At 50.7% G+C, this 19677-nt stretch overlaps 7 protein-coding genes across 7 annotated transcripts; 2 read left to right on the top strand and 5 right to left on the bottom strand.

Moving 5' to 3' along the window:
- The first annotated feature begins 218 nt into the window (after positions 1-218).
- PV05_03253 (uncharacterized protein) lies at positions 219-1496 on the top strand. Its single transcript, XM_013463885.1, has 3 exons — positions 219-532; positions 585-994; positions 1042-1496. Exons 1-2 carry the CDS (start codon positions 276-278, stop codon positions 865-867), a joined length of 540 nt encoding a protein of 179 aa, XP_013319339.1. The 5' UTR covers positions 219-275; the 3' UTR covers positions 868-994; positions 1042-1496.
- On the bottom strand, positions 1453-3357 carry PV05_03252 (uncharacterized protein). The gene has a single exon (XM_013463884.1). The coding sequence runs from the start codon at positions 3067-3069 to the stop codon at positions 2521-2523; it is 549 nt and encodes a 182-aa protein (XP_013319338.1). The 5' UTR covers positions 3070-3357; the 3' UTR covers positions 1453-2520.
- A 2408-nt stretch (positions 3358-5765) lies between these two features.
- On the bottom strand, positions 5766-7449 carry PV05_03251 (uncharacterized protein; the record flags this gene model as incomplete). The annotated part of the gene is made up of 4 exons (XM_013463883.1): positions 5766-5908; positions 5961-6856; positions 7181-7239; positions 7327-7449. The coding sequence occupies 4 exons, from the start codon at positions 7447-7449 to the stop codon at positions 5766-5768; spliced, it is 1221 nt and encodes a 406-aa protein (XP_013319337.1).
- A 2829-nt stretch (positions 7450-10278) lies between these two features.
- PV05_03250 (uncharacterized protein) lies at positions 10279-12577 on the bottom strand. Its single transcript, XM_013463882.1, has 2 exons — positions 10860-12577; positions 10279-10801 (listed from the first exon to the last, which is right to left on the bottom strand). Exons 1-2 carry the CDS (start codon positions 12135-12137, stop codon positions 10694-10696), a joined length of 1386 nt encoding a protein of 461 aa, XP_013319336.1. The 5' UTR covers positions 12138-12577; the 3' UTR covers positions 10279-10693.
- A 709-nt stretch (positions 12578-13286) lies between these two features.
- Positions 13287-14713, top strand: PV05_03249 (uncharacterized protein). Its single transcript, XM_013463881.1, has 2 exons — positions 13287-13740; positions 13792-14713. The coding sequence occupies exons 1-2, from the start codon at positions 13294-13296 to the stop codon at positions 14152-14154; spliced, it is 810 nt and encodes a 269-aa protein (XP_013319335.1). The 5' UTR covers positions 13287-13293; the 3' UTR covers positions 14155-14713.
- A 972-nt stretch (positions 14714-15685) lies between these two features.
- PV05_03248 (uncharacterized protein) lies at positions 15686-17922 on the bottom strand (the record flags this gene model as incomplete). The annotated part of the gene is made up of 4 exons (XM_013463880.1): positions 15686-16721; positions 16808-17053; positions 17103-17455; positions 17506-17922. 4 exons carry the CDS (start codon positions 17920-17922, stop codon positions 15686-15688), a joined length of 2052 nt encoding a protein of 683 aa, XP_013319334.1.
- A 576-nt stretch (positions 17923-18498) lies between these two features.
- On the bottom strand, positions 18499-18810 carry PV05_03247 (uncharacterized protein; the record flags this gene model as incomplete). The annotated part of the gene is made up of 1 exon (XM_013463879.1): positions 18499-18810. One exon carries the CDS (start codon positions 18808-18810, stop codon positions 18499-18501), a length of 312 nt encoding a protein of 103 aa, XP_013319333.1.
- Positions 18811-19677: the final 867 nt, after the last annotated feature.

The following is a 19677-nucleotide window of genomic DNA, read 5'->3' as shown; positions in this document are numbered from 1 at the left end:
TAGCTTGAGGTGTTGAAACAGGTCAGAGACCTCAGAATCATGGTATCGTGGGAGCACCGTATGAAACACATTTCACTTGCTCGGTAAACCTGCCTTTCGGCAAACCTGTCTCAATCAGATAAAGAGAGACTTTCTCCGCATTTCACCCCGCACGTCAATAAAATAACAGTCTCGCAGTCCAACAACAATCACCTTTCTTTTGAAGTCGCTCACAACATCATCGCTTTCCCATCAGTCTTTTGTGTTGTCTCGCGCGCGCGAAACGATCAGAGACAATGGGTTCACCTCAATGTCGTCGCCGAGGCGAAGTCAATCGTGAAGACGCGCTCAGTGCCTCGCCCTTGTCCTCTTCCCCAAATTCGAACTCTGCGAGCTACTGGAAGCCCCAGGACATCCTCGAAGCCGTCATAGCCAGCACCTCTACAATCCAAACTCCTCGGTCGGACTGGCAGGAGTATCCACTAGCAGCCTGCGACTGGGATTTGGTTCAAGAGCTGCTTCAAAGCCACGAACAGCGTGGTGTGCGACTCCGGTATACTTCAAGAGGACGATCTTGAAACCCACATGCTAACAGCTAGATGTAGGTACGACTACTTTGCCTCCATCGAGATATTCGTCCACCGAATGCCTTCCAATATGCACGAGGTGGTGACACGCAAGCTATCCGTGTGGTTTCAGGGACAACTCGCGAGCTTATGCTCGACTGAACAAGAGAAGGAATTCCAGGCAATGGTTGCGGATCTCGGCTCCGGCGACATCAAGGCAAGACAGGGCAAAGAGTTTCACCAACCTGATGCGTATTTTGCCTGCGCAAGAGCGCGACCGGATGCCTCAACTAGCCGAATTCTATCTTGGCGAGAAGAGTAAGAGAATGTGTCAAGTGGTTGTTGGCATTGACTGCGACTACCGAGGCGGCACGAAGAGAACCACTCTACTGGTATTCAGACGTCATGGCTCCGACTCTACTGGCAAGAAGATCGTATGCCATGAACAAGTTAGTATATTCACACAGGCTTATGTAACAACTACTGACGGGCGCAGGACATTCGACGTGACGATGGCGCGATCATTCCAGGCGACCCTCTCCGAATCTCCATGCTCGATCTCGCGGGTTCCGATGATGTACCATCCAGCTTGCGCAACAAGACAATCGAGATCCCGGTCGAGAAGATGCACCAATTCCTTGAACTGGGCGAAGCATTCCAAGATGAATAGCACGGTCCCACTAGGGTCCAGGTTATTCTCCAAACCGGACGACAGTGACAGGCATGAGAACAAACGAAGAGATGTGTTTCTTATCGAGTGATACCCTTGTACAAGTATTCTTTCGCTGAAATGGCACAAGAGAGCCACGAACTGCAGTGGTCGATGAATTCGGCAGTTCCAGATGATCAGAGCACATTGCTCCATGATGTATGATTTATGAGAAGCTGAACGAAGCGACGTGCTTATTGAAATAAAATGCGTTGAAGCATGACATGACCCCCAGAATGCGCTTGTTGCACTCCATTGGGTTAACACTTGTCTTTCTGCTCCCGAGACCTCTTGTTTCTATCTTTGTGCTGCACAAGATCCAGTGACGTGAACATGGCTACAAACATACCGACAAACCTGACGGCGACCCAGCCTCTTACAGTATACTTCGGCAACCAAAGCATATACAGCCTTCGGTCCCACCTCCGGCAACTGCACCGGTCTGGTGATCAACCCTTTGTTCTCCAGAAACTCATTCACCAACCCTTTGTAGTCTTTTGCGCGATAAGGTACTAGCCACTCTTCGGCCAAGCGCTGCGGCTTCTGCCACCATTTGGCGCCTTTGCGGTTCCTCCACTTCTCGATCCCAAGATCCCGGCACAAGACGTCGAAGAAACTTTGTTGACTCGAAGATAAGTTCGTGTTGCCTCGTTTCTCGGAGGCCGTACCGGTTCCGCGACCACGCGTTGACGGTGGAGACGCTCTCTTGCATCGAAGGCAGGTCCGGGATAGCATCGTTTAACAAGGTCCTCCATCCAGGCCACTGCCCGAAGCGTCATCAGCTCGCAGCACATGCTTGTCTGGATCATCCGGTCGTGACGAATCCCACGAAAGCAATACTGCGGTCTTGTTGTGCTATCAGCTCCGGTGAGAGGATCTGCCGGTACATTCGAGACTGGGACCCCCGTGGCTCTCGTGGTGGGAATGGTTTGTCTTGTAGTGGAGGAAACATGGACAAGACTTCCTGGTCTTGTGTTGTCGTTGCGATTCTGCCGTGGATATCGCGGAGGCCTTCTCGCTGTCCACAGAGACTAGCACGCCCAGGCGGATCGCCTCATCAGTACTGAAAAAGTCCGCGCTGGGTTGCCAGCCGGGTCATCATAGCGGGTCTCTCAAATGTCCCGTTTGGAGGCGAGTCTATGACGCCTGCACAGCCACCTGTGGTTGTTGCAATCTATCAGCCATCATCACGTCCATTGTATCGATCTAGATCGAGAACGTCTGCTTGAAGTCGTGCAAAGCCTTCTATGATCTGGACGACCTGGGCTATGAGCTGTTCGTTTCTCTCTGCCACTTCTTGTTCATGGTGAAGGCGTGCCTGAAGTCTGCGTAGTGTCTCTTGGTGTTCTCGTTCAACTTGTTCCAGATGATCGATTTGTGCCTGAAGTCCGCGTACTTCCTCCCGATGTTTCCGTTCGGCTTCTTCCATGACCTGTCGGTTTCTCGCAGCCTCTGCTTCCTTTTGCCGTACCTCTTGCTTGAGATCGTCAGCTTGCATTTGGAGGCGGCGTCGGGCCATTTCCCAAGGAGATAAGCATGCTGCCACAAGATCCTCGACGTCTTCTCTGAGCTCTCGTGGATATCCGATCCGTCGGGAAAATCTAACGTTGGACGTGGGAGCTTCAGGAGGTAGGTTGCCCTCGGCGGTGAGATCGGTTTACAGGTCTGGGGCCGGATCGCGGGTCGAATGAACGAGGTCTGGTTGGGGGACGTCTGCCGAAGAAGGGTCGTCGTTCTCGTAGATGGGGGAGTCCTCGCCGTCCTCCTCGCCGTTGTTCGTGGCGGTCCTCTGGCGTCGCTGACGACGCGGCTCATCGGTCGACTCGTCTGAAGACAGGTCCGGGGACCGTCGCTTGCGTCGAGGAAAGGAAGGTCCTGGTCCTTCCCTGTGCGCGTCTGTACATTTCACCTTTCGCTTCCGGCATTGGTCGCACGCCATGCTTTCCGTCCAGACGGCGCGCACGGCCGACGACCGACTTTTGAGCAGCTTTGGTATCACGGGCCGTCGGTTTTCGGGGCAGGCGAGAGAGAGACAAAACGCGTCGTTACGGCCTTTCTGGGGAGCAGGGAAGGGTGACACGAATAATCCACGTGATAGCACGCGTCTGGAACACGTCCAAGGGAGAGGGGGCTTGGCACAATCCCGGCAGCGTCAGTAGGGCCGAGAAGTCGCAAATGCCCTAAGTTGGGTTGGTGAGCGAAAACACCGAGCCTTCCACATCCGGATTTTCGACCGTCATCAACGTCTTCGTCGACACGCGGCGAGCATCCCACCCAGGGAGCCTACACCACGGGTGACAGCGATCAAAAGGAAAAACCTGCAGCCGGCCGTAGGCGATCGCAGCCGATTCATTACTACTTCGGTGTTGTTCTTCCTCGACTGTTCTCCACCGAATTTGCGCAGATGGCCATTCCGTCTTTCCCCTTCCCAACTAGTCCACAATGTCACCATCGATGAGCTTTCGGTCGACGCCGTCTCCAGCCTTTTTCTCTAGCCCTCCCCTAATGACCAACCCAATGTCCCCACGAGCACGCGCATCATGAGCCCAGAGCAGGTCGGCTCGGCCCGTCCTCCCCTGAGTGGAGTTCGTCTACATCGAAGCGTTCGGCCCTTCGCAACCGTAGTGGATCTCAGGATCGCCAGGGAAAACAGGCAGTGACGGAAAAAGGGACCAGTCGACCTGGGGGGCCTTCGATTGGGCACTCGCTTGGTATACTTGTCCTTCCACTCGCCGTACGAGATGGTGGCACCGCGGGGAAGAGCGGGCGAACCCCTCTAAGCGGTACAAGAATAAGGATCGTGCACCCGTCCCAGGGTCACACACACGCACGGGGAAATAGCGAGGGAAACAACCCCGCGATACTGGAGTTGTGTGCGGTCCGTGTATCGCGCTCCCTGGAGGCACCATTGACGGCAGTCCAAGGTCGAGATGGGGTGGGTGGTCACACGCAAGTGCGCCGACGTCGGTCGGGAAGGTTGGTCTACGAGATTTCTCTGGAGGGAATGCCGGTGCTCGGTAGCGACTCGCCAGAGGGGAGGATATGGTGGTCATCGGGAAAGAGTTATACTGGCGTCTCGCACCGAGCGGAAGGTCGTGAGGCATCATTACGTGAAGGAGAGAATTGTCCATCAATACGTTATAACCCTGGGTTACGAGACCATCGTACCTACAATCTAAGGGCGCCACAAACCGAATGAATACCGTCACCGACCTGGAGAGCCACTCGGACGTCTTTTGTTCCCGTTAGGTCTATTTGTACCGTCCACCTCTCATCAAGTGAGATAGTACTGCCCACGCCCAGGCCAAGGTAAAGAACTGGATCCTCACCAGAGGTACCTGGTACTAGTATAGTTCCTTCATTGAGTTGTATTGGAGGCAAGGTTAGGACTCCGTGAACAGAACCGAAATCTTTCAGACTGCCATCCCTGATCCCATACCAATGAGAGCAGCCATCCGCCGCCCCCTATCTACACAGATGATGCACACACTATTGCCTTCCCGGGCATGATAACTGCGGACGCAGGCTCGCATCGATCCTTCGACGGGCCTGATTCGGATTCGAGCTTGACAATCACAATCATCTTGATCTGATAGGTTGTTTAGTACTCTACTATGCTCACGAGTTAAATGTGCGCCTTTGAATACTGGAAAGCCACGCCAGTGCAATTCATGGGATGCGGAATAGTAAAATTAACTCCACGTTGTGTTCTAGATCATTATGAAGGTTGAACTTCTAATGAAGGGTGTCAGCCCCAGAAAGCCCGGCGGTTACATGCATGCGAGTCTCAGGCGGTCCGGCAGACTCGACCAGCTACCGAGGCTTGGGCCTCCCATCTAACTCGGCAGACATAGTGGTGCTATTCGCATGAGAAGTGCTTACCCTCCTTATACTTCGAGTCCCTCTAGACACCGGAAATCAGGATCATCTAATATACGATCAAAGAAACCATTTATTATCGCGCCCTGCCTATTCCTACTAGGCGTTCCTTACAGTATGGCAGCTGCTGGCTATGTGACGAACCTTGATGGGACACCGTTGAGCGATTGCTGGAATCGTGGAAAATTGTGCGATTGTTCATTGATTCCTGGGGCACGCTTATCACCAAGTCTAAACTCTTATTTAGTCCTGAAGCGTTACGTCTGCGCATCGGGACTTAATCCTAGCCCTACGGAGTGTTGGGGATTCGAGACCTGGTAGGAATTTCCTGTTCTTGAAGTCGAGCTCTGTTTAAGAGGCTTAAGAGGTTCCAAAAGGTACAGGAGCACCCTGACATGTCGTGTTTGTAGGAGGCACCCTGCCATCTTGCAAGTAAGCCTGGACGTGCTCGAACACGCAAGGAGAACCACCATTGCCTCCCACAGTATGCTGGTAAATAAATCCTCGTCAGTGACTATTTCAGGTAGTTTTGCGCAGGACCAGGGAGCAACTCACTCCAACGCCCTCTCGAATGAGGACCGCGGAGCCTGCAAAAGCTCTGGACATCTTGAACGCTCTACATTACATCAATCCTAGTCAGCAAAGGTGTACATCAAGGAGTAGGAAGAGCTAGATAGCTCTTGTACATACCCTCGGATTGGACTGACTGGGTCTAACGTGTTGCTAAGGAAGAGCACTGGGAAACGTGTGTGATTGCTGGATGGGGGAAGGGGACCTGAACCATCTTGTCAGTACCAACCACACGCGAGCAGGAAATCTTGACAAACCAGGGAAACTGTCCCTCCTGGATAAATCCAAGTGGAGAGATCTGCAGAGAACTGGAGCAGCATTAGTCGACCAGGTGTCTCCTAACAACTTGCTCTGCGCCGTCTGGATGTTGACCCAATTTTGAAACTCGTCGATGCTCGTGGTGTTATAATTGCCGTAGGAGTCAAGACACTTTATCAGCGTGGCCGCATCCGCGCCCCACAGATAGTTCTCCGGTATGGTCGTAATGATTGAGCCGTTGCCATTTTCCAAGCCCGTCAGAGCAGTCGCTAATACCGGAAATTGTTTCAGAGGAAAATATGACGCAAGGAGCATCGTTTGCTTGAGATTTGGATATGTGGCCAGGTCTATCGTCGTTCCACCTTGCTGGATGCCTGATACAGGAATCGGATCCTGTTTGATCCTCGTGAGCAGATTGTTAATGCGATCCGTGATGTTTTGTTCCGAGGGGCCCCAGAATGAGCAGTTCTCCTGGCCGCCTTCGTAGCAATACTTGGGAAATGTGAGGAAGACGGCATCTGTATCGAATAAGTTCGCATCCCACGACCCTTCGTAGTAGTTTTGGGCATCAACAACACCGTCCAAGATCCATCGACCGACATGCATGGGAAACAGTGACGCAAAGGTGGCTCCAAGAACGGTTCCATAGCTCTGTCCGTAGTACCAGACTTCCGCTCTGTCCTCAGCTTTGCCTGCAAGGCGTTGTTCTGCTTTAGCAAATGAAAGGATATCCCGAGCCACGGATGAGGTGTCGATATACACTCCGTGTTCATCCTCATTGTGGAAAGCGTTGCTGCACCATTGACCAAACAAACTCGAGGAGTAGAACTGTGTCTCCAAGGATGTAGAAGAAGCATCTGTGACCTCGGAAAAGAAGATGCTTTCAAAAGTGGTTCTGGCTTGCTGGTTGCCTCCGAAACAATCAACACTGGGTCCGCTATTGTTAATCCCCGCGAGGATCAAAAGACACCAAATTGTATGATGATCCAAGCATCATCCTATAGTTTTCTGCGTTTCCCATGAGATCGTTAACACCAGACAGTCCCGGTTCACCTGCAACGGTCAGCCACGTGTTGGAATGCCGAGACCTTGCTTCTTGCCTGGATTGGTTATGATGCTCTGAGCCGACTCCGACGAGTTCTGCGCCGCCAGCTTGATGAAAGCAACAATGGCCGTTGTGGCAACAGACGGGTCAGAACAGTTGAGTGGGACTTCTAACCTGGCACATGTGTAATTTTGGAAGCATGATGTCCAATTCAACGAAGTCGAAGGGATTATCTATCGAAGGTCTGTTAGCCCTTATATGCGAGGAGTTAAAGAAAAGAAGGATCCTGAGCGAAAGCACTATTTGCGAGGAAGCTATACCTGGCTCCAATTATCCACCATAGCTCTTGGGCTGACATGGCTTGTGTAAACATATGGCACATTGAACATGAAAGATAACCCGATGGCGGCAGCACCAAGCTTCCTCAAAGTATTTGTGGCCATTTTGTGCGTACCCTGCGATTCTAACAACAGTGAAAATATACAACAAGATGCAGGAGGATAATATCTCCTTCCGTCGAAAGAGAGCCGCCTGTCTTTTTATATGTTAAGCACTCCCAGAGTGTCCTTGCATACATCCAAGCAAAGTTCTCTTGATGTCATCTCTCATCCTTCATTGCGATTCGCGCAAATTCTCTCAAAGATCGAAATTGAGTCTGTCTTCAAAGAACCTTAGTCTCCTTTGGGATCGGCAGCTGGTGAAAGAGAATGGAGGAGCAGCCTCGAAATGCGAGAGCCTCTAGCTCGTTCAGGGAATGAGCTGTCAGTATGTCGCCTCGCCAAAGCCTTATCGAGCATTGTGGCTTGTAGACTGGATTACTTGATTGGGTCGCTCGTCTATGGAACGCCCGATTATTTGGCCTAGTTTACAATAACTTTAGAAACAAGGCTTGAGTGTATTCGTTACATAAAAATGGTCTTGCAGTCGTGTGTCCAGCTAGGCTAGGGCCGGGAAGTCCAGGATTCAACCATGGGGAGCGGGTGTCTTCGATGGTCGTCGTGGTCTTTGGATCCGCCGGACGAATCATATTCCTAGCTCGAGCGTGAACAAAACCTCAGATATATTGCTGGTATGCTAACGTGTGGAAGTGAGGTATCGCTGTGCATAGAGGAGGGACCCGAGGGATCCTTTACGTCCGGGCTATCTACTCCAACAGAACGACAAAAAGGGCGACTTACTTCCGACTGCCGTTGAGACCTGCGAGGCAAACTAGAGCTGGGACACTCCTGCCAATATTTCAACAACCGAATTTCCAATGGACTTCGCCACGACGTCACCTCTAGTCCCTGCGACTGTACTATCAGCCGTCAACGCATGCCTGCCCCTGCCCTTTCTTGTGTTCATGATCATTCAGCTCGATTGCGGCGTCTAACAACTGACTTGGCTAAGATGACGAGCACTGCAGGCGTCGTGTCAGTGCAGTTCTCGCTCGACAATCCTCACCCCTTCGTTGCCCTTTCCTTTGATTTCGAACAGGACTTTCGGCAGCTTACTGCTGCCACCTGCTTGTATATGCTCCCTCCAAACTCTAGCTTCGTTAGGAACATCAGATGAAGTGCGGACGACGCGATTGCTTTCTTCAACGGCTATAATGTGCTCAACAACCTTGGCCATCAGGTCGCTCTCCCAGACTCCTTCCTTCCTCCGAATACAAGCAAGCAGGCTATGTGCTTGTCGTCGAACAATTGGCTCACGGCATTTATATCCAACTAGATATAATGAAGGTATCACGCCGTGCTCGTACAGGAACTTCTTCGGTCTCGGATGCTTTGAATTCGTTGGCGTGTCCGATGGCGTCAGCAGTGCCGAGCATAAAGAGACAATCCTTGGAAATCCAGGCAGGAATTTGTCATAGCTCGTAGCTTCGTCCGATGCAGCGACAGAAAGGTGGATATATCCCGCAAGGTGTTGGATTTGGAGTTGCTGCGCGGCTCGAGTTTGTTCCTTTGTCAGACTTCTTGTCGTGGTGGCGAGGAAAGATTTGAAAGCAGCAGACCACCTGTCGAGATCTTCCAGGATATTCTTTCCTTTGGGGGAGATGATTCCGTTTTCCAGTGGATTATTAGCATCGTGGCCCACCTCCAGACGTTTCTGTTCCATCGTCCGCAAGAGTAAAGCAGTCAAATGAAGTCGAGCTTCCGCAAAAGAAGAGAACGAAGGTGACTTGGTAAGTTTCGGGCATCGTGCCATGGAGAAAGGAATCCAATCAGGCTCGTAGATTATGATCTGCAAGTCTAGTAAGGAGAACTGAATGAGGCATTCTTCGATGATTTGACTTTCCTCATTATCACAAAGTCCGTAGCCTTGTCCCACCTCTTGGATGTGGCCTTTTCGACCGCGAAGGGAGATCAGTTGCAGTCCGCTCGTCAGGTGTCGGCCCAAAGCCTATCATCTCCCCGCATTACTTCAAAGCAGCTGAACATCCAACAAGCTGTAAGGACGACTATAGGTGGCAATGGCTTCAGGGGGCGCACAACATGGGAAATGGCTTTGTTGTACTGGTGAATGGCAAAAAGTTCATATTCTTTCGTGGGTATATCCGCAGTAAGAGAACGGTGCATGGCTCAATGGCCAGCTTGGCGTGGTGAAGACTGGGCTCCGTCAAGGATAACTGAAGTACGTATCGATCCCAGAGCTCCGATTTGAAAACTTCTGTCCACTGGGTTACCGTTTGGATATGGAAGAACTCCTGTGCCAGATTCTCTTGTTCAGATCGAATGATAGGTCGAGGGGCGACAGTCATCAAGCCTAGCCGTCCGTGGCCCTGTTTGGACAGGACGATCGACCAAGTTCCATCTCGGAGGATTCGGTATAACCATCACATTTGCGTCCTGTAGACGTGCATCTATCACATGATGGACGAGCCTCATCACACTTGACATGACGGAGTCTGGATTAGCAATTAGCGAGCTTGACAGATTAAGCTTGGAGCATATTCTTACCTACATGTGAGACATCCTGTTTTGGTCCTAGGAGCATAGCGCTTTGTAACATGTCTCCCAGGCTGGCTTCGATGCTTTTCGACGGGGTTGCCCTTGGACAGCATCTCTTTCATTACGTGTGTGGCTCAGGAAGCGTTTGGAAACTGATATTGGCGATCTCTGAATGCAAGATGTGAGGTGTTCAGACGATGACGAGATTTAGACGAGCAAAGATACTGGTGTAGCAACGAAAGGGTAAAATCTTAATAGTTGATAATAGAAAGAGGGCTTATTTTATCAGCCTAAAGCCTGTCTACGGACACATGCGCTGCACGAAGTTTGCAAGTTCGTTGTTCCGAGGCCTGGCGCCAGGGCTCTGTGTTTCTCTTCTGATTACTAGCTCGTCAGCATTGCGTCACAATTGTTGGAAATAGCTAGGTTTGCTTCTTTGTCCCTATCCGAATGGTGCCGAGCCTGCGATCCTTTGAGCAAGGCGTTACGAGCACAGTCTCACAAGACTTTCTTGTCTGTTCGTCCGCATGATTGGATATCTCGGCCATCAAGGTGGGCTCCTGTTAGAACTTGAGGATATCTGATCAGACATGGTTCCTATGACGATACAAGGCTGTAAGGCTTTGAGAGCAAATCCGGAAACATAGTCCATCTGCAATTTGATGTGCCTAATGTCATGATGCCTACTCGCCACCATATTATATCGCGTAATACTCGTTCAAGCATGGATAGCTCTAGCTTTCGACTCCCCATTCTAGAACCTCAACGGCTGGTTCAGATCGAGTTCTTTAAAGCCAATCGACAATTGCGGCACTTGCCTGTAATTACTTTGGCCAAGAACTGATCTCGTTTGTTGCAATGTCTATTGAAAGGAGTCAGCACGAGCAAGAATATTAGGATGGGGACAAATGTAAACAGACAATCAAATATGTCGGATTTGGGTTGCTTTTCATCGTCTCCAGGAATGCCCATGACATGGCCCCAACGCTCGCTCCACCGATACTTGCGTCTGCGCTTGTCTGATCGTCACGGCAGCCAGAAAACATGGTCACAAACTTATGCTCGGATTTCCAGTCCTCTACGAAATGCTCCTCACCAACGCCTTCTTCCTGCGGCTCATTGGAGTGCTGGAGCTGTTTAAAGAAGGTGTTTGCGCCGGCGAACAGTTCCTTGGCCTGCGCGAGCTTGTCTATCGTGAACCCGCCGTGGATCAGGCTGCTGGCCTCGTGGAGCAATCCCATGCCAGTTTTAACATTGTCCATCAAGGTGACATTGCCGTCGGCGTCACTACGGTAAACGTATGGTAGCTCAATAGCGGAGCCACTGTGGCAGCAGTCGAAAATCACAAAGAGTGTGCTGTTGGCAGGTAGCGCGGACACAAGGGTGCGATGCAGCTTGTCACTGTCAATTTGGCCGTTGGATTCAAAGTCGACCGGCACGATTGTGTCATCAAAGCCTGAGTCGCGATCGCCATCTGGATCCTTGACCTGGCTCCCGTGGCCGGAATAGTGCAGAAAGTTGCAGGTGTTGGGCTCAGATATTAGCCAGTGCATCGCAGCCAGAATATTCTTGCCTGTTGGGAAGAATGGTCCCCGTGGGTCCGTATCTCGGTCATCTCGCATGATAACTTGATCCTTTGGGTCGCTCGAGTAGCCTTTAAATTTTAGAAAATCCATCATATTCGTCACGTCCTGATGACATCCACGGAGTGAATGTTGGCTACCTACATAATTGATTCCTATCAACAGAGATTTTCTTCGAAGAGGCTGTGGTAACCTTAGATATGGATGTTGAGCTTGCGGTGGCGGGCCTCCAGGATATGGGTCCTGTTGTGACGCTCCTTGGTAAAGGGTCTGTGTTTGACCTTGACTCTGTCCTTGATTCTCGAGGCCTGGGCCTCCTTGGTGTTGATAGCGTCGGTGGCCTTGGGGAGGTCCACGCTGATAGCCTTGAGGAAGTACGCCGTGATTGCCTTGAGGGGGGCTACCTTGATAATGATCGCCACCTTGTTTTTGAGGTGAACCTCCTTGGTACCCATGACCAAGGTATCCGGATGTCCTCATAGATCCCGATGACGGATATTGCTGTGAATAGTTCTGGTTGTCCTCGGCCTGTAAGCGGACGGCCATTGCTTCATCTGAGTCGATCTGTTCCTGTTCACCGCGATCATAGCGTTGATGATGGTGATTGTACGACATTACGGCCACCTCTTAGCGACTCCTCATATGACCTGGAAGGGCAGACACTTGCAAGCACAATGCTCTACACATTCAACGGCTGGTGTGACAGTTGGGAGGTCTTGTTCAGCTCCGCAAGAACGCGTCGAGTATCGGCTGCAAGGGCGCGCGTCTGGGAATTCAGAGCCGCTCGAATGTTCCTTCAGTCTAGCTGTTCCAAAGCAGGTTTGGTACATTCAAGGCTTTCCGAGTATGCTGGTGGAGACTGCGCTTTTGGAATTGGAGACGTGGTGTGAAGTTTTGTTCTCGATCTCGAAGACGCTGCGATCGTGAGGAGAAGGATATTAGGCAAGGAGCCACGGCATCGAAGGGTAGGGGTTTGCGTAATTGCCCAATTGCGCCAATCCCTTACTGGTTTGACCCGGGGAGAAATACCAGCGGATCTTATTGTTGACTCGATATGAAGAGGATCCAGCATCTCCCTCAATAACGGCGCAGGCGGGAAAGCGAGAGATTTCGGCCCCCACCGCAGGGAAGGCGGGGTAATCACGTGACCTCTGCGGTTCGCGGTGTGATTACTAAGACGCCAAGGCATGTAAAGACATGCCTTCCGGTGGCATCTGTGGTAATGCCTCTGACGCTAGTAACGAGTATAGAGTCTGACATCTCCTCTCGAGATGTCCTAATCCACAAGACCCTTACGTTTAATCACAGCGGTATTGCTCTCGGACATAACGGGGTGTGCGCTGCGTGTCGGTCTACCCTCGTTTTGACACCTCTGCCGACGACCGAGACCCTTTTGGCTTTGAGTTCTGCATGACGCGCATAAAATTGCGGCCAGTTCTTGCTTGGGGGCCAAACAACGGCGTCATCTGGAGGGACCTGGGAAACCGAAAGACGCTGGCGAACGATGGCCAGAGTAAATTGAACAAGTCTAATCGTGGAAATATAAGTAGGCAGTGATGACTTCACTTCCGCGACACAGACCGGCTCACGACGACATTCCATCATACAAACTTGCACCATATACTGCTCCCCTATCGCGCTTCCTTCCGAAGTTATCATTGACTTGCCAAATATTTTCCCGCGAACTGCAGCTCAAAGGAAGACGCAAACTTTCTGGCACGGCTGGCAAATCTTCGCCCGCGGCAGAACATCAGGCCAAACAAAGAAAAATATGCGTCAACCCGTCTGCACCGGAACAACAGCTGGAGATAGCACCAGCATGGCCTCGCAGTCGTCTTTTGGGTCACGAAATCAATCTTTTCCGTCTTCTTGTCTTCCTTCACACCCACCATCACAACAGACCCAGTATCCAACTGCTGAAGACCTTAAACGCAGATACCGGGAAGCCTTCATTGTGAGACACCTGCCACCTGAGGCTAAGGACATGGAATCCAACGATACTTCCCCAACAACTCCTACGCACCGCGCTCAATACCCTTCGATCAGCTCTGACCTACCTTCCCCTCAACCATTCCGGCTGCTATTCGGAGGAGTTACTGCAAGTGGTGAAAGTGATCCAGGAAAGCTGTCCAAATTCCACAGTCTTGAGAATGATGCCCATTTCTCGGAAGAAGAGTCTGAACTCTCCGATATCCGACAATCATTGGAAGGACTCACGGTAGGTTCTACCGTACACGTACAACATCATGACAAACTAACACCGTTTTAGAGATTCACAGAGATGATGAAGTCTGGTCTTGCGGCTGCTTCCTTGAAGATTTCCGATCTGAATCCAAACGCACCACTCGGAGTAACAAATCGACTTTCCGGTTTCCGTCTCGGGAAGGACGCAATCATCACCAGTGCTCATTTCACCCAATGGCCAACCACCTATGGAGAGGTTCCTCAAGGCCGACGAGAGGACTGTCAGTTTCGGTTTCGGGAAGATCAAGTACTCACCGGAACTCCGAAAGAAGGCAAGCTCGTGTTTCATCAATCTCAGTGCATGGCATGGGTGATCCGGTGGGATGGTTTGTTCTCAGGCAAACGGCATCGTCAAAGTCTGCGGCGTCCTATCTGGTGGGAATGCTGAGAGAGATCCTAACACAATGGTCCTCTTCGCAGAGGAGATGAAAGAATGGTTCACTGCGGCAGTCTTCGAACGTCAAGACGATCTGGACAAGAACTGCTGCAAGTTTCTCAAGTGTTTCGTCCATGTCCACCAGTGGCGTCGCCGCTACCAAGTCAACAGCACTTTCAGGTGCCGATCTCACATCTCTACCACAAGGTATCGACCCCGATGTGGAAATGACCATGGACGCCAGTATGGGAGACCCGAACATCAATGCTGCTTCTTCAGGACAGTAACTGAGGCTTTCAGACTGGTCGAGGTGTTGGCTGCTTGGTACAACGAATGATGGAGCTCAAGGCTAAGGTCGATATCTACATGATGGGCGAAAGTCTTCATGACTTGAGCGTGAATGATTTCATCCGCTGCTGAAGGCCCCATCACTATATGTATGCGTTCAGTTCCTTCATACCAACCAACACTGGTACCATCGATCGTTGAGCCTACCTTTTCTCTCATAGCACCAAATTTCACAGTGGTACCTTTTCCCTTAGCAGTGCGTCTTCTCTCACCAGACATACACTTTAGTGACTGCTATAGCCTGTACGATTCTGAATCCTTCCACTAAGATATGGCGTCAGTGAAATTCTGCGCCGACCTCAACAAGCCGTCTGGGACTAATTTCTCCGAGTATTCCTACACGAGGGTTTTGTTGGGATGACCGCGTAGACGAACATGCTCTGGGCAGAATTCAGCTCATGCTTCGAGGCCCCGTCATTGATAGTGGTGGGACGTGTAACGTATCTGATTGATGCCGCTTCGTTGGCCATGCCGTAACAATAAAAGGCAGCACTGATCTCCTTGACTCCGATGTGGAGGACAAGCACACAGGACAGGAGCCAAGGCTGTTTCCTTGCACATCTTTTGCTCCGCCTACAAATTATGCCGCTCTCTGTGCGCTTCCTCCAAGGCCGCGGTCATACCTGTCCGTTCATGTAGGATTTTGCGCTTCCGAAGTTTGCGAAAGGCGATTTGGCGGAGTCTTGCATGCACCATTAGCAGCTAGCTGCATGAATCATGAGTCAGAGGCTAGTTCACACCTGCAGTCTGTTTGGGAGCAGCTCTCTTAGGAACAGTTTTTGAGTCTTAGATAATGGAGGTATGGTAACGCGCTGTCTCTTCCTGCCCCGCTTTGCCCGGGATGATTTGCTTGAACGTGGCTTGGATCGTCCTTGGTACATCCAACTTTTCCGGTCTTGGGTCTCAAATAATCCTTCCAATCTATGTTCGCCGAAGGGACAGAAGTGCGAGCCACATAACCGACAAGCTCTGATGAACGTCAAAGAAAAGTATGCCCTACTCTAAAGAGAAGACTGGGGCGCGAATTCCGCTCCTGCAACAGATGCCTCAGCAGTTCAGTAATAGCGCCGAAGAGAACGAGAACGTTCACTCGTTGCCGAGAACAAGAGTGTGTGCGACACTCGCGGCGAAGTTTGGCAGTTGAACGTCCTCCTGAAGCCAAATGGACCAACGCCATTCGTGATCAGAGAAGACTTTACCTTTTCCTCTTCTGACCACCAAGGTCAGCGTCTTCCCTCTTTCGCTTGTCCCCCACGGTGTTTGCCTCTTCCTTGTTCCCCTCCATCGTCCCCCCAGTCGCTGCTTCTGCCTGGACAGGGTTTGCCGAGCCCTTGATCATATCTTCAGTGGGCACTTTGACAATTCTAAGTTCCATCAAGTCCTCATACTCGCCGTCTCCAAGGCATTGGCGTAATGGAGTCTCAGGTAGCGACCGAAGAGCCCGTTGGGCACGGTCAGCCCTTCGCCGCCATTCCTCGTGCTTTCCTTTCCAAGGCTCGAGTGACTTATTGACCTTGACTTTGCGATGCTCTCCGCTTCTCTCCTCGGTCCACTTGTAGTGATACGGCATATGGTGAAGAAAGACGTAACGCTGGTCCTCAGGAACAAGGAATTCCTGGTATTCTTGGCTTGTATTCTCCAGAAACTGACGTACAGGGGAGCAATAAGTGCAATTTGATTCATAGCACTTTCTGGCATCGTCCGGCAGGGACCAGTCCTGGGGCTTTGGAGGCTCCTTCTGAACCACCCTCTCAATATAAGTAGAAATGATCCCAGAATAGAAGACAGAAGCCTCAGATGGTTGATGCTCGGTGATATCGATCATTTCGCGCAGGAGAGGGATAACAAAGCGTTCGAAATCGTCTTGGTCAATGCTTGCAGTGCCAACCGCGATATTTTCAAGCAGCTGTCCCGTCTTGTGTAAGTTGTCCCTCGCAACTTGACGATACAGTGATGCAACAACAGCGGCGTCCCTTTCGACTTTCTCTTGTTGTGAATCAATATCTGGCCACGAGGAAAATGGATAGTCTTCGCGGCGTGACTTTGGTTTCGAAAGAGACGAAAAGTGTTGCAACCGGAAACAGAAGATGGCCCTGTCCAAAATTGGTGGGAGAAGATGTTTCGCAACCGAGTCTGACTTCTGAACAGTCTTGGAGTAGCAGAGAATTTCCGCCAGGAGGGCGTTTGCGAATGTCGCATCATCCAAAAAGCGACCCACAAAAGCGTTCACGCTATATGAGCAGTATTCAGCGAGCATCCTAGTAAAGAGAAGCATCACCCAGGCAGATTTAGGTTTGGGATCAACCGAGAAGCTTACCTTTTCCACAGTCTTTCGTCTTCATAGGTATCCATGATCTGGATCACGGCACCTGCATCCTGGGGCAAGACCTCTATGATCGAATTCAGAACCTCGCAGAGGGTATCCAGGGCCCATTTGTAGACAGCACCTTCTGATGTCTTGCTGGTGCCCGGTTGATCAGCGCTGGGTATACCAGAGCGGTATGCTCGGAGACCACGATCAACTAGGTGCAGTTTCGACATGCGAGAAAAAGCTTCTGTGCAACTAAAATAGTACTTAGTGGAGGCTGAGGCACAGTTCACTTCAAGCTTACAATGCTCTCGTTTTTTGGAACCCCATTCTGCCGAGGCTCTCGAAGGTAGACGTGTCGAAGGTATCCTCCACAGCATGAAGTGCGGCTTTGGCTGCTTCAGGATTCCCGATGTATAGTGACGCTACCGCTGTTGCGCCCATGAAATGATCTTTGTCGCCAGTGTTAGTGTACCGTCTTTCAATGTGCTTTTGACATGACTGGGCTATCATTTCGCGGAAGAGATGACGCTCATCGCCATTCGGGTCCCTGAGGTGAGTCAGGAGTCGTTTGAGAAACTTGCAGTAACCCTCAAGCCTATGACCATTTCCAAGGAGAAATTCCGTCATATGGTCGCGGGAAACAATGACAGCGACCTATATACGTTGTAAGCACAGATTCGACTTCAAATTAGCACAACACGTACAGCATCACGGTAAACTTGTTGGATGTCAGCATGCTGGTTGCCCAAGTGTTCCCCTCCCCATTGTTCGTCGTGCTCACGAGACTCATGCACATTTCTCTGGACGAGGCAGTCTTTGGAGATCACTAGGGATACTTGAATTTGAGTCCCCTGTAGAGTGACAACACCGTTTAAACAGAGCTTTTCTTCTTCCTCTTCCCAGTATTCCTCTTCGTTGATTCGAGTCACGGTCAGCTCCAGCCGCGCGAGAAAGACGCAGCAGCGACCATTTGGCTGACAAGCTCTGTCAAGCTGAGAACAGCGGTAGTAGTCGTCACCTTTGAGATTGTGCAGTCGGAGATTGGCATCAGTGTATTTGTGCTGAAGCACGTAACACATGAAGGATTGTCTGCCTTGCTTGGCATACCATTCAGCAAGCATCTGGTCAATCTTGGATTGTTCATTGTCCAGTACGGTAGCCGAAAATGACGCTCAAGTGCAGTGTTGACTAGATTGTATGTCAAAACGAATCGATATCCGGATTGGATTGGCAACACCTATGATTGTGAGCTGTGATACGATACCTTACCGATGCAGTCTCCCTACCTCATGAGATACATCACTATACCTTCAAAACCAGTTAGTACAAGCATATACTAAACGAGGGCCAGCTTACCAAGCCAAATAAGAGACACCGTAAGAAGACCATTTGTCTGTTTCGAGAAGTCTCTCTTCCTTTCCATGAATCAACCGAACCGCACCGCCAACATGTTCGGATGGTAGGCAAACGACTAGGGTTCCAAGCATGTTTTTGGTCTTCTCCGTACTGTAGCTGTCAGTAACTGTGCAGTATGTAAGCCTCTAGCTCCGAGGTACTCTTTGTGAGGTTTGAAGAAGGCACCCTCCTCATAGATCAATAACTTGTAAAGCTCGGCTTGTATGCTGCCTGCACCGCCAGGGACACCTAGGTGCTCCGATACATCTTCAACAACACGATCAAGCCAGCGATTCCAGCCTTCATTCTCGAATGACAGCTCTTTCCCGTTGATCTCCCAGGTCTTCCTCACTGTCTCGTCTATTGCCAAAAGGGGCCTGATTGCTCACCCGAATGAGAGCCTTTGCATCTTCGGAAGATAAGGGAAGTCTGATTGGACCGATATCTTTGACAGTCAAACCAGGGTGAATGTGCTCGACATTGTGGTCAGATGTTGCGAAAGACCCTGCACTATGTATTCCATCCAGACAACCTAAGATCTGAGATCTCAAGGGCGTGAGGGCATCTTCTTCCTCTGAGAAATCTTCTTCCGAGGAATGTTCTTCGGTTCTCATGGTGACTTGGGCAAGGTTCTAAGTGCAGTCCTGATTCGTGGGCTTGTTCAGACAGAGCCTAGTGATTCTCGTCGTGAAGAGCTTGCGCAAGGAAGAACGACTCTGAAGGAGAGGAATCCTGGAATGAAAATCAGAATGTTTTCTTGAGAAAAGAATTCGGGACGTAGATGGCCGACGTCGAGTAGTGTTTGCTCTCACCTGTGGATAGCTTTTCAGTGATATCTTCTACCAACAAGGAGATCGGGCCACTTTTGTAATAGGATGGCAGAGCGAAAGAGGGAAAAACGGTATTGGTGGCTGCAGAGCACATTGATCGTAGTTGTGGCTGTCTCTAACAAGATTAAAAAGACGTGTAAGTACAAGAGAGCGCGCGGGGCAAGAGAAGAGAAGTGCCAAGTGGGCTAAACTAGGCAGCCGATGGGTGGGTAGCGCTAAGAGTGAGGCTAGGACTGCCATCTAGGCAGCACCACCTGACCGGGCGACCGCCTTGTCACCACAGATGGTGCCCTACTGTTCTCGATGCATGCTATGCTTCTCATCTTGCGGATGTCTCTGAGGAATCTTATTTATATATAGCTATAAATAAGATCTCTTAATCTGGCGGTACTTAAGAGGTTAGCAATAGTAGTAACTAACGCCTAAAGCTATAGTGACGATGAAGTTAACCTAGCCGACGTTGGCAGCTGTCTGAGCAAAATCTCCCTCGACTTGTATACTCGCAATTACGGCTATGAACGTATTCGAGACTTTGCGGAAGCATCTGGAATCGTGGATTGGAAGTACACGCCCATGGGCGAAAACCCTCCGATTGTCGTTGTCCGCCTCAAATTCAGTTAATGCAGGTCTCTAGATCTACAGAAGAGAGGG

This window comes from Exophiala xenobiotica (assembly GCF_000835505.1).
Source record: "Exophiala xenobiotica strain CBS 118157 unplaced genomic scaffold supercont1.2, whole genome shotgun sequence".
Classification (NCBI taxonomy): domain Eukaryota; kingdom Fungi; phylum Ascomycota; class Eurotiomycetes; order Chaetothyriales; family Herpotrichiellaceae; genus Exophiala; species Exophiala xenobiotica.
Note: the sequence above shows the minus strand (reverse complement) of the source record. Positions and strands in the feature narration are given on the sequence as shown.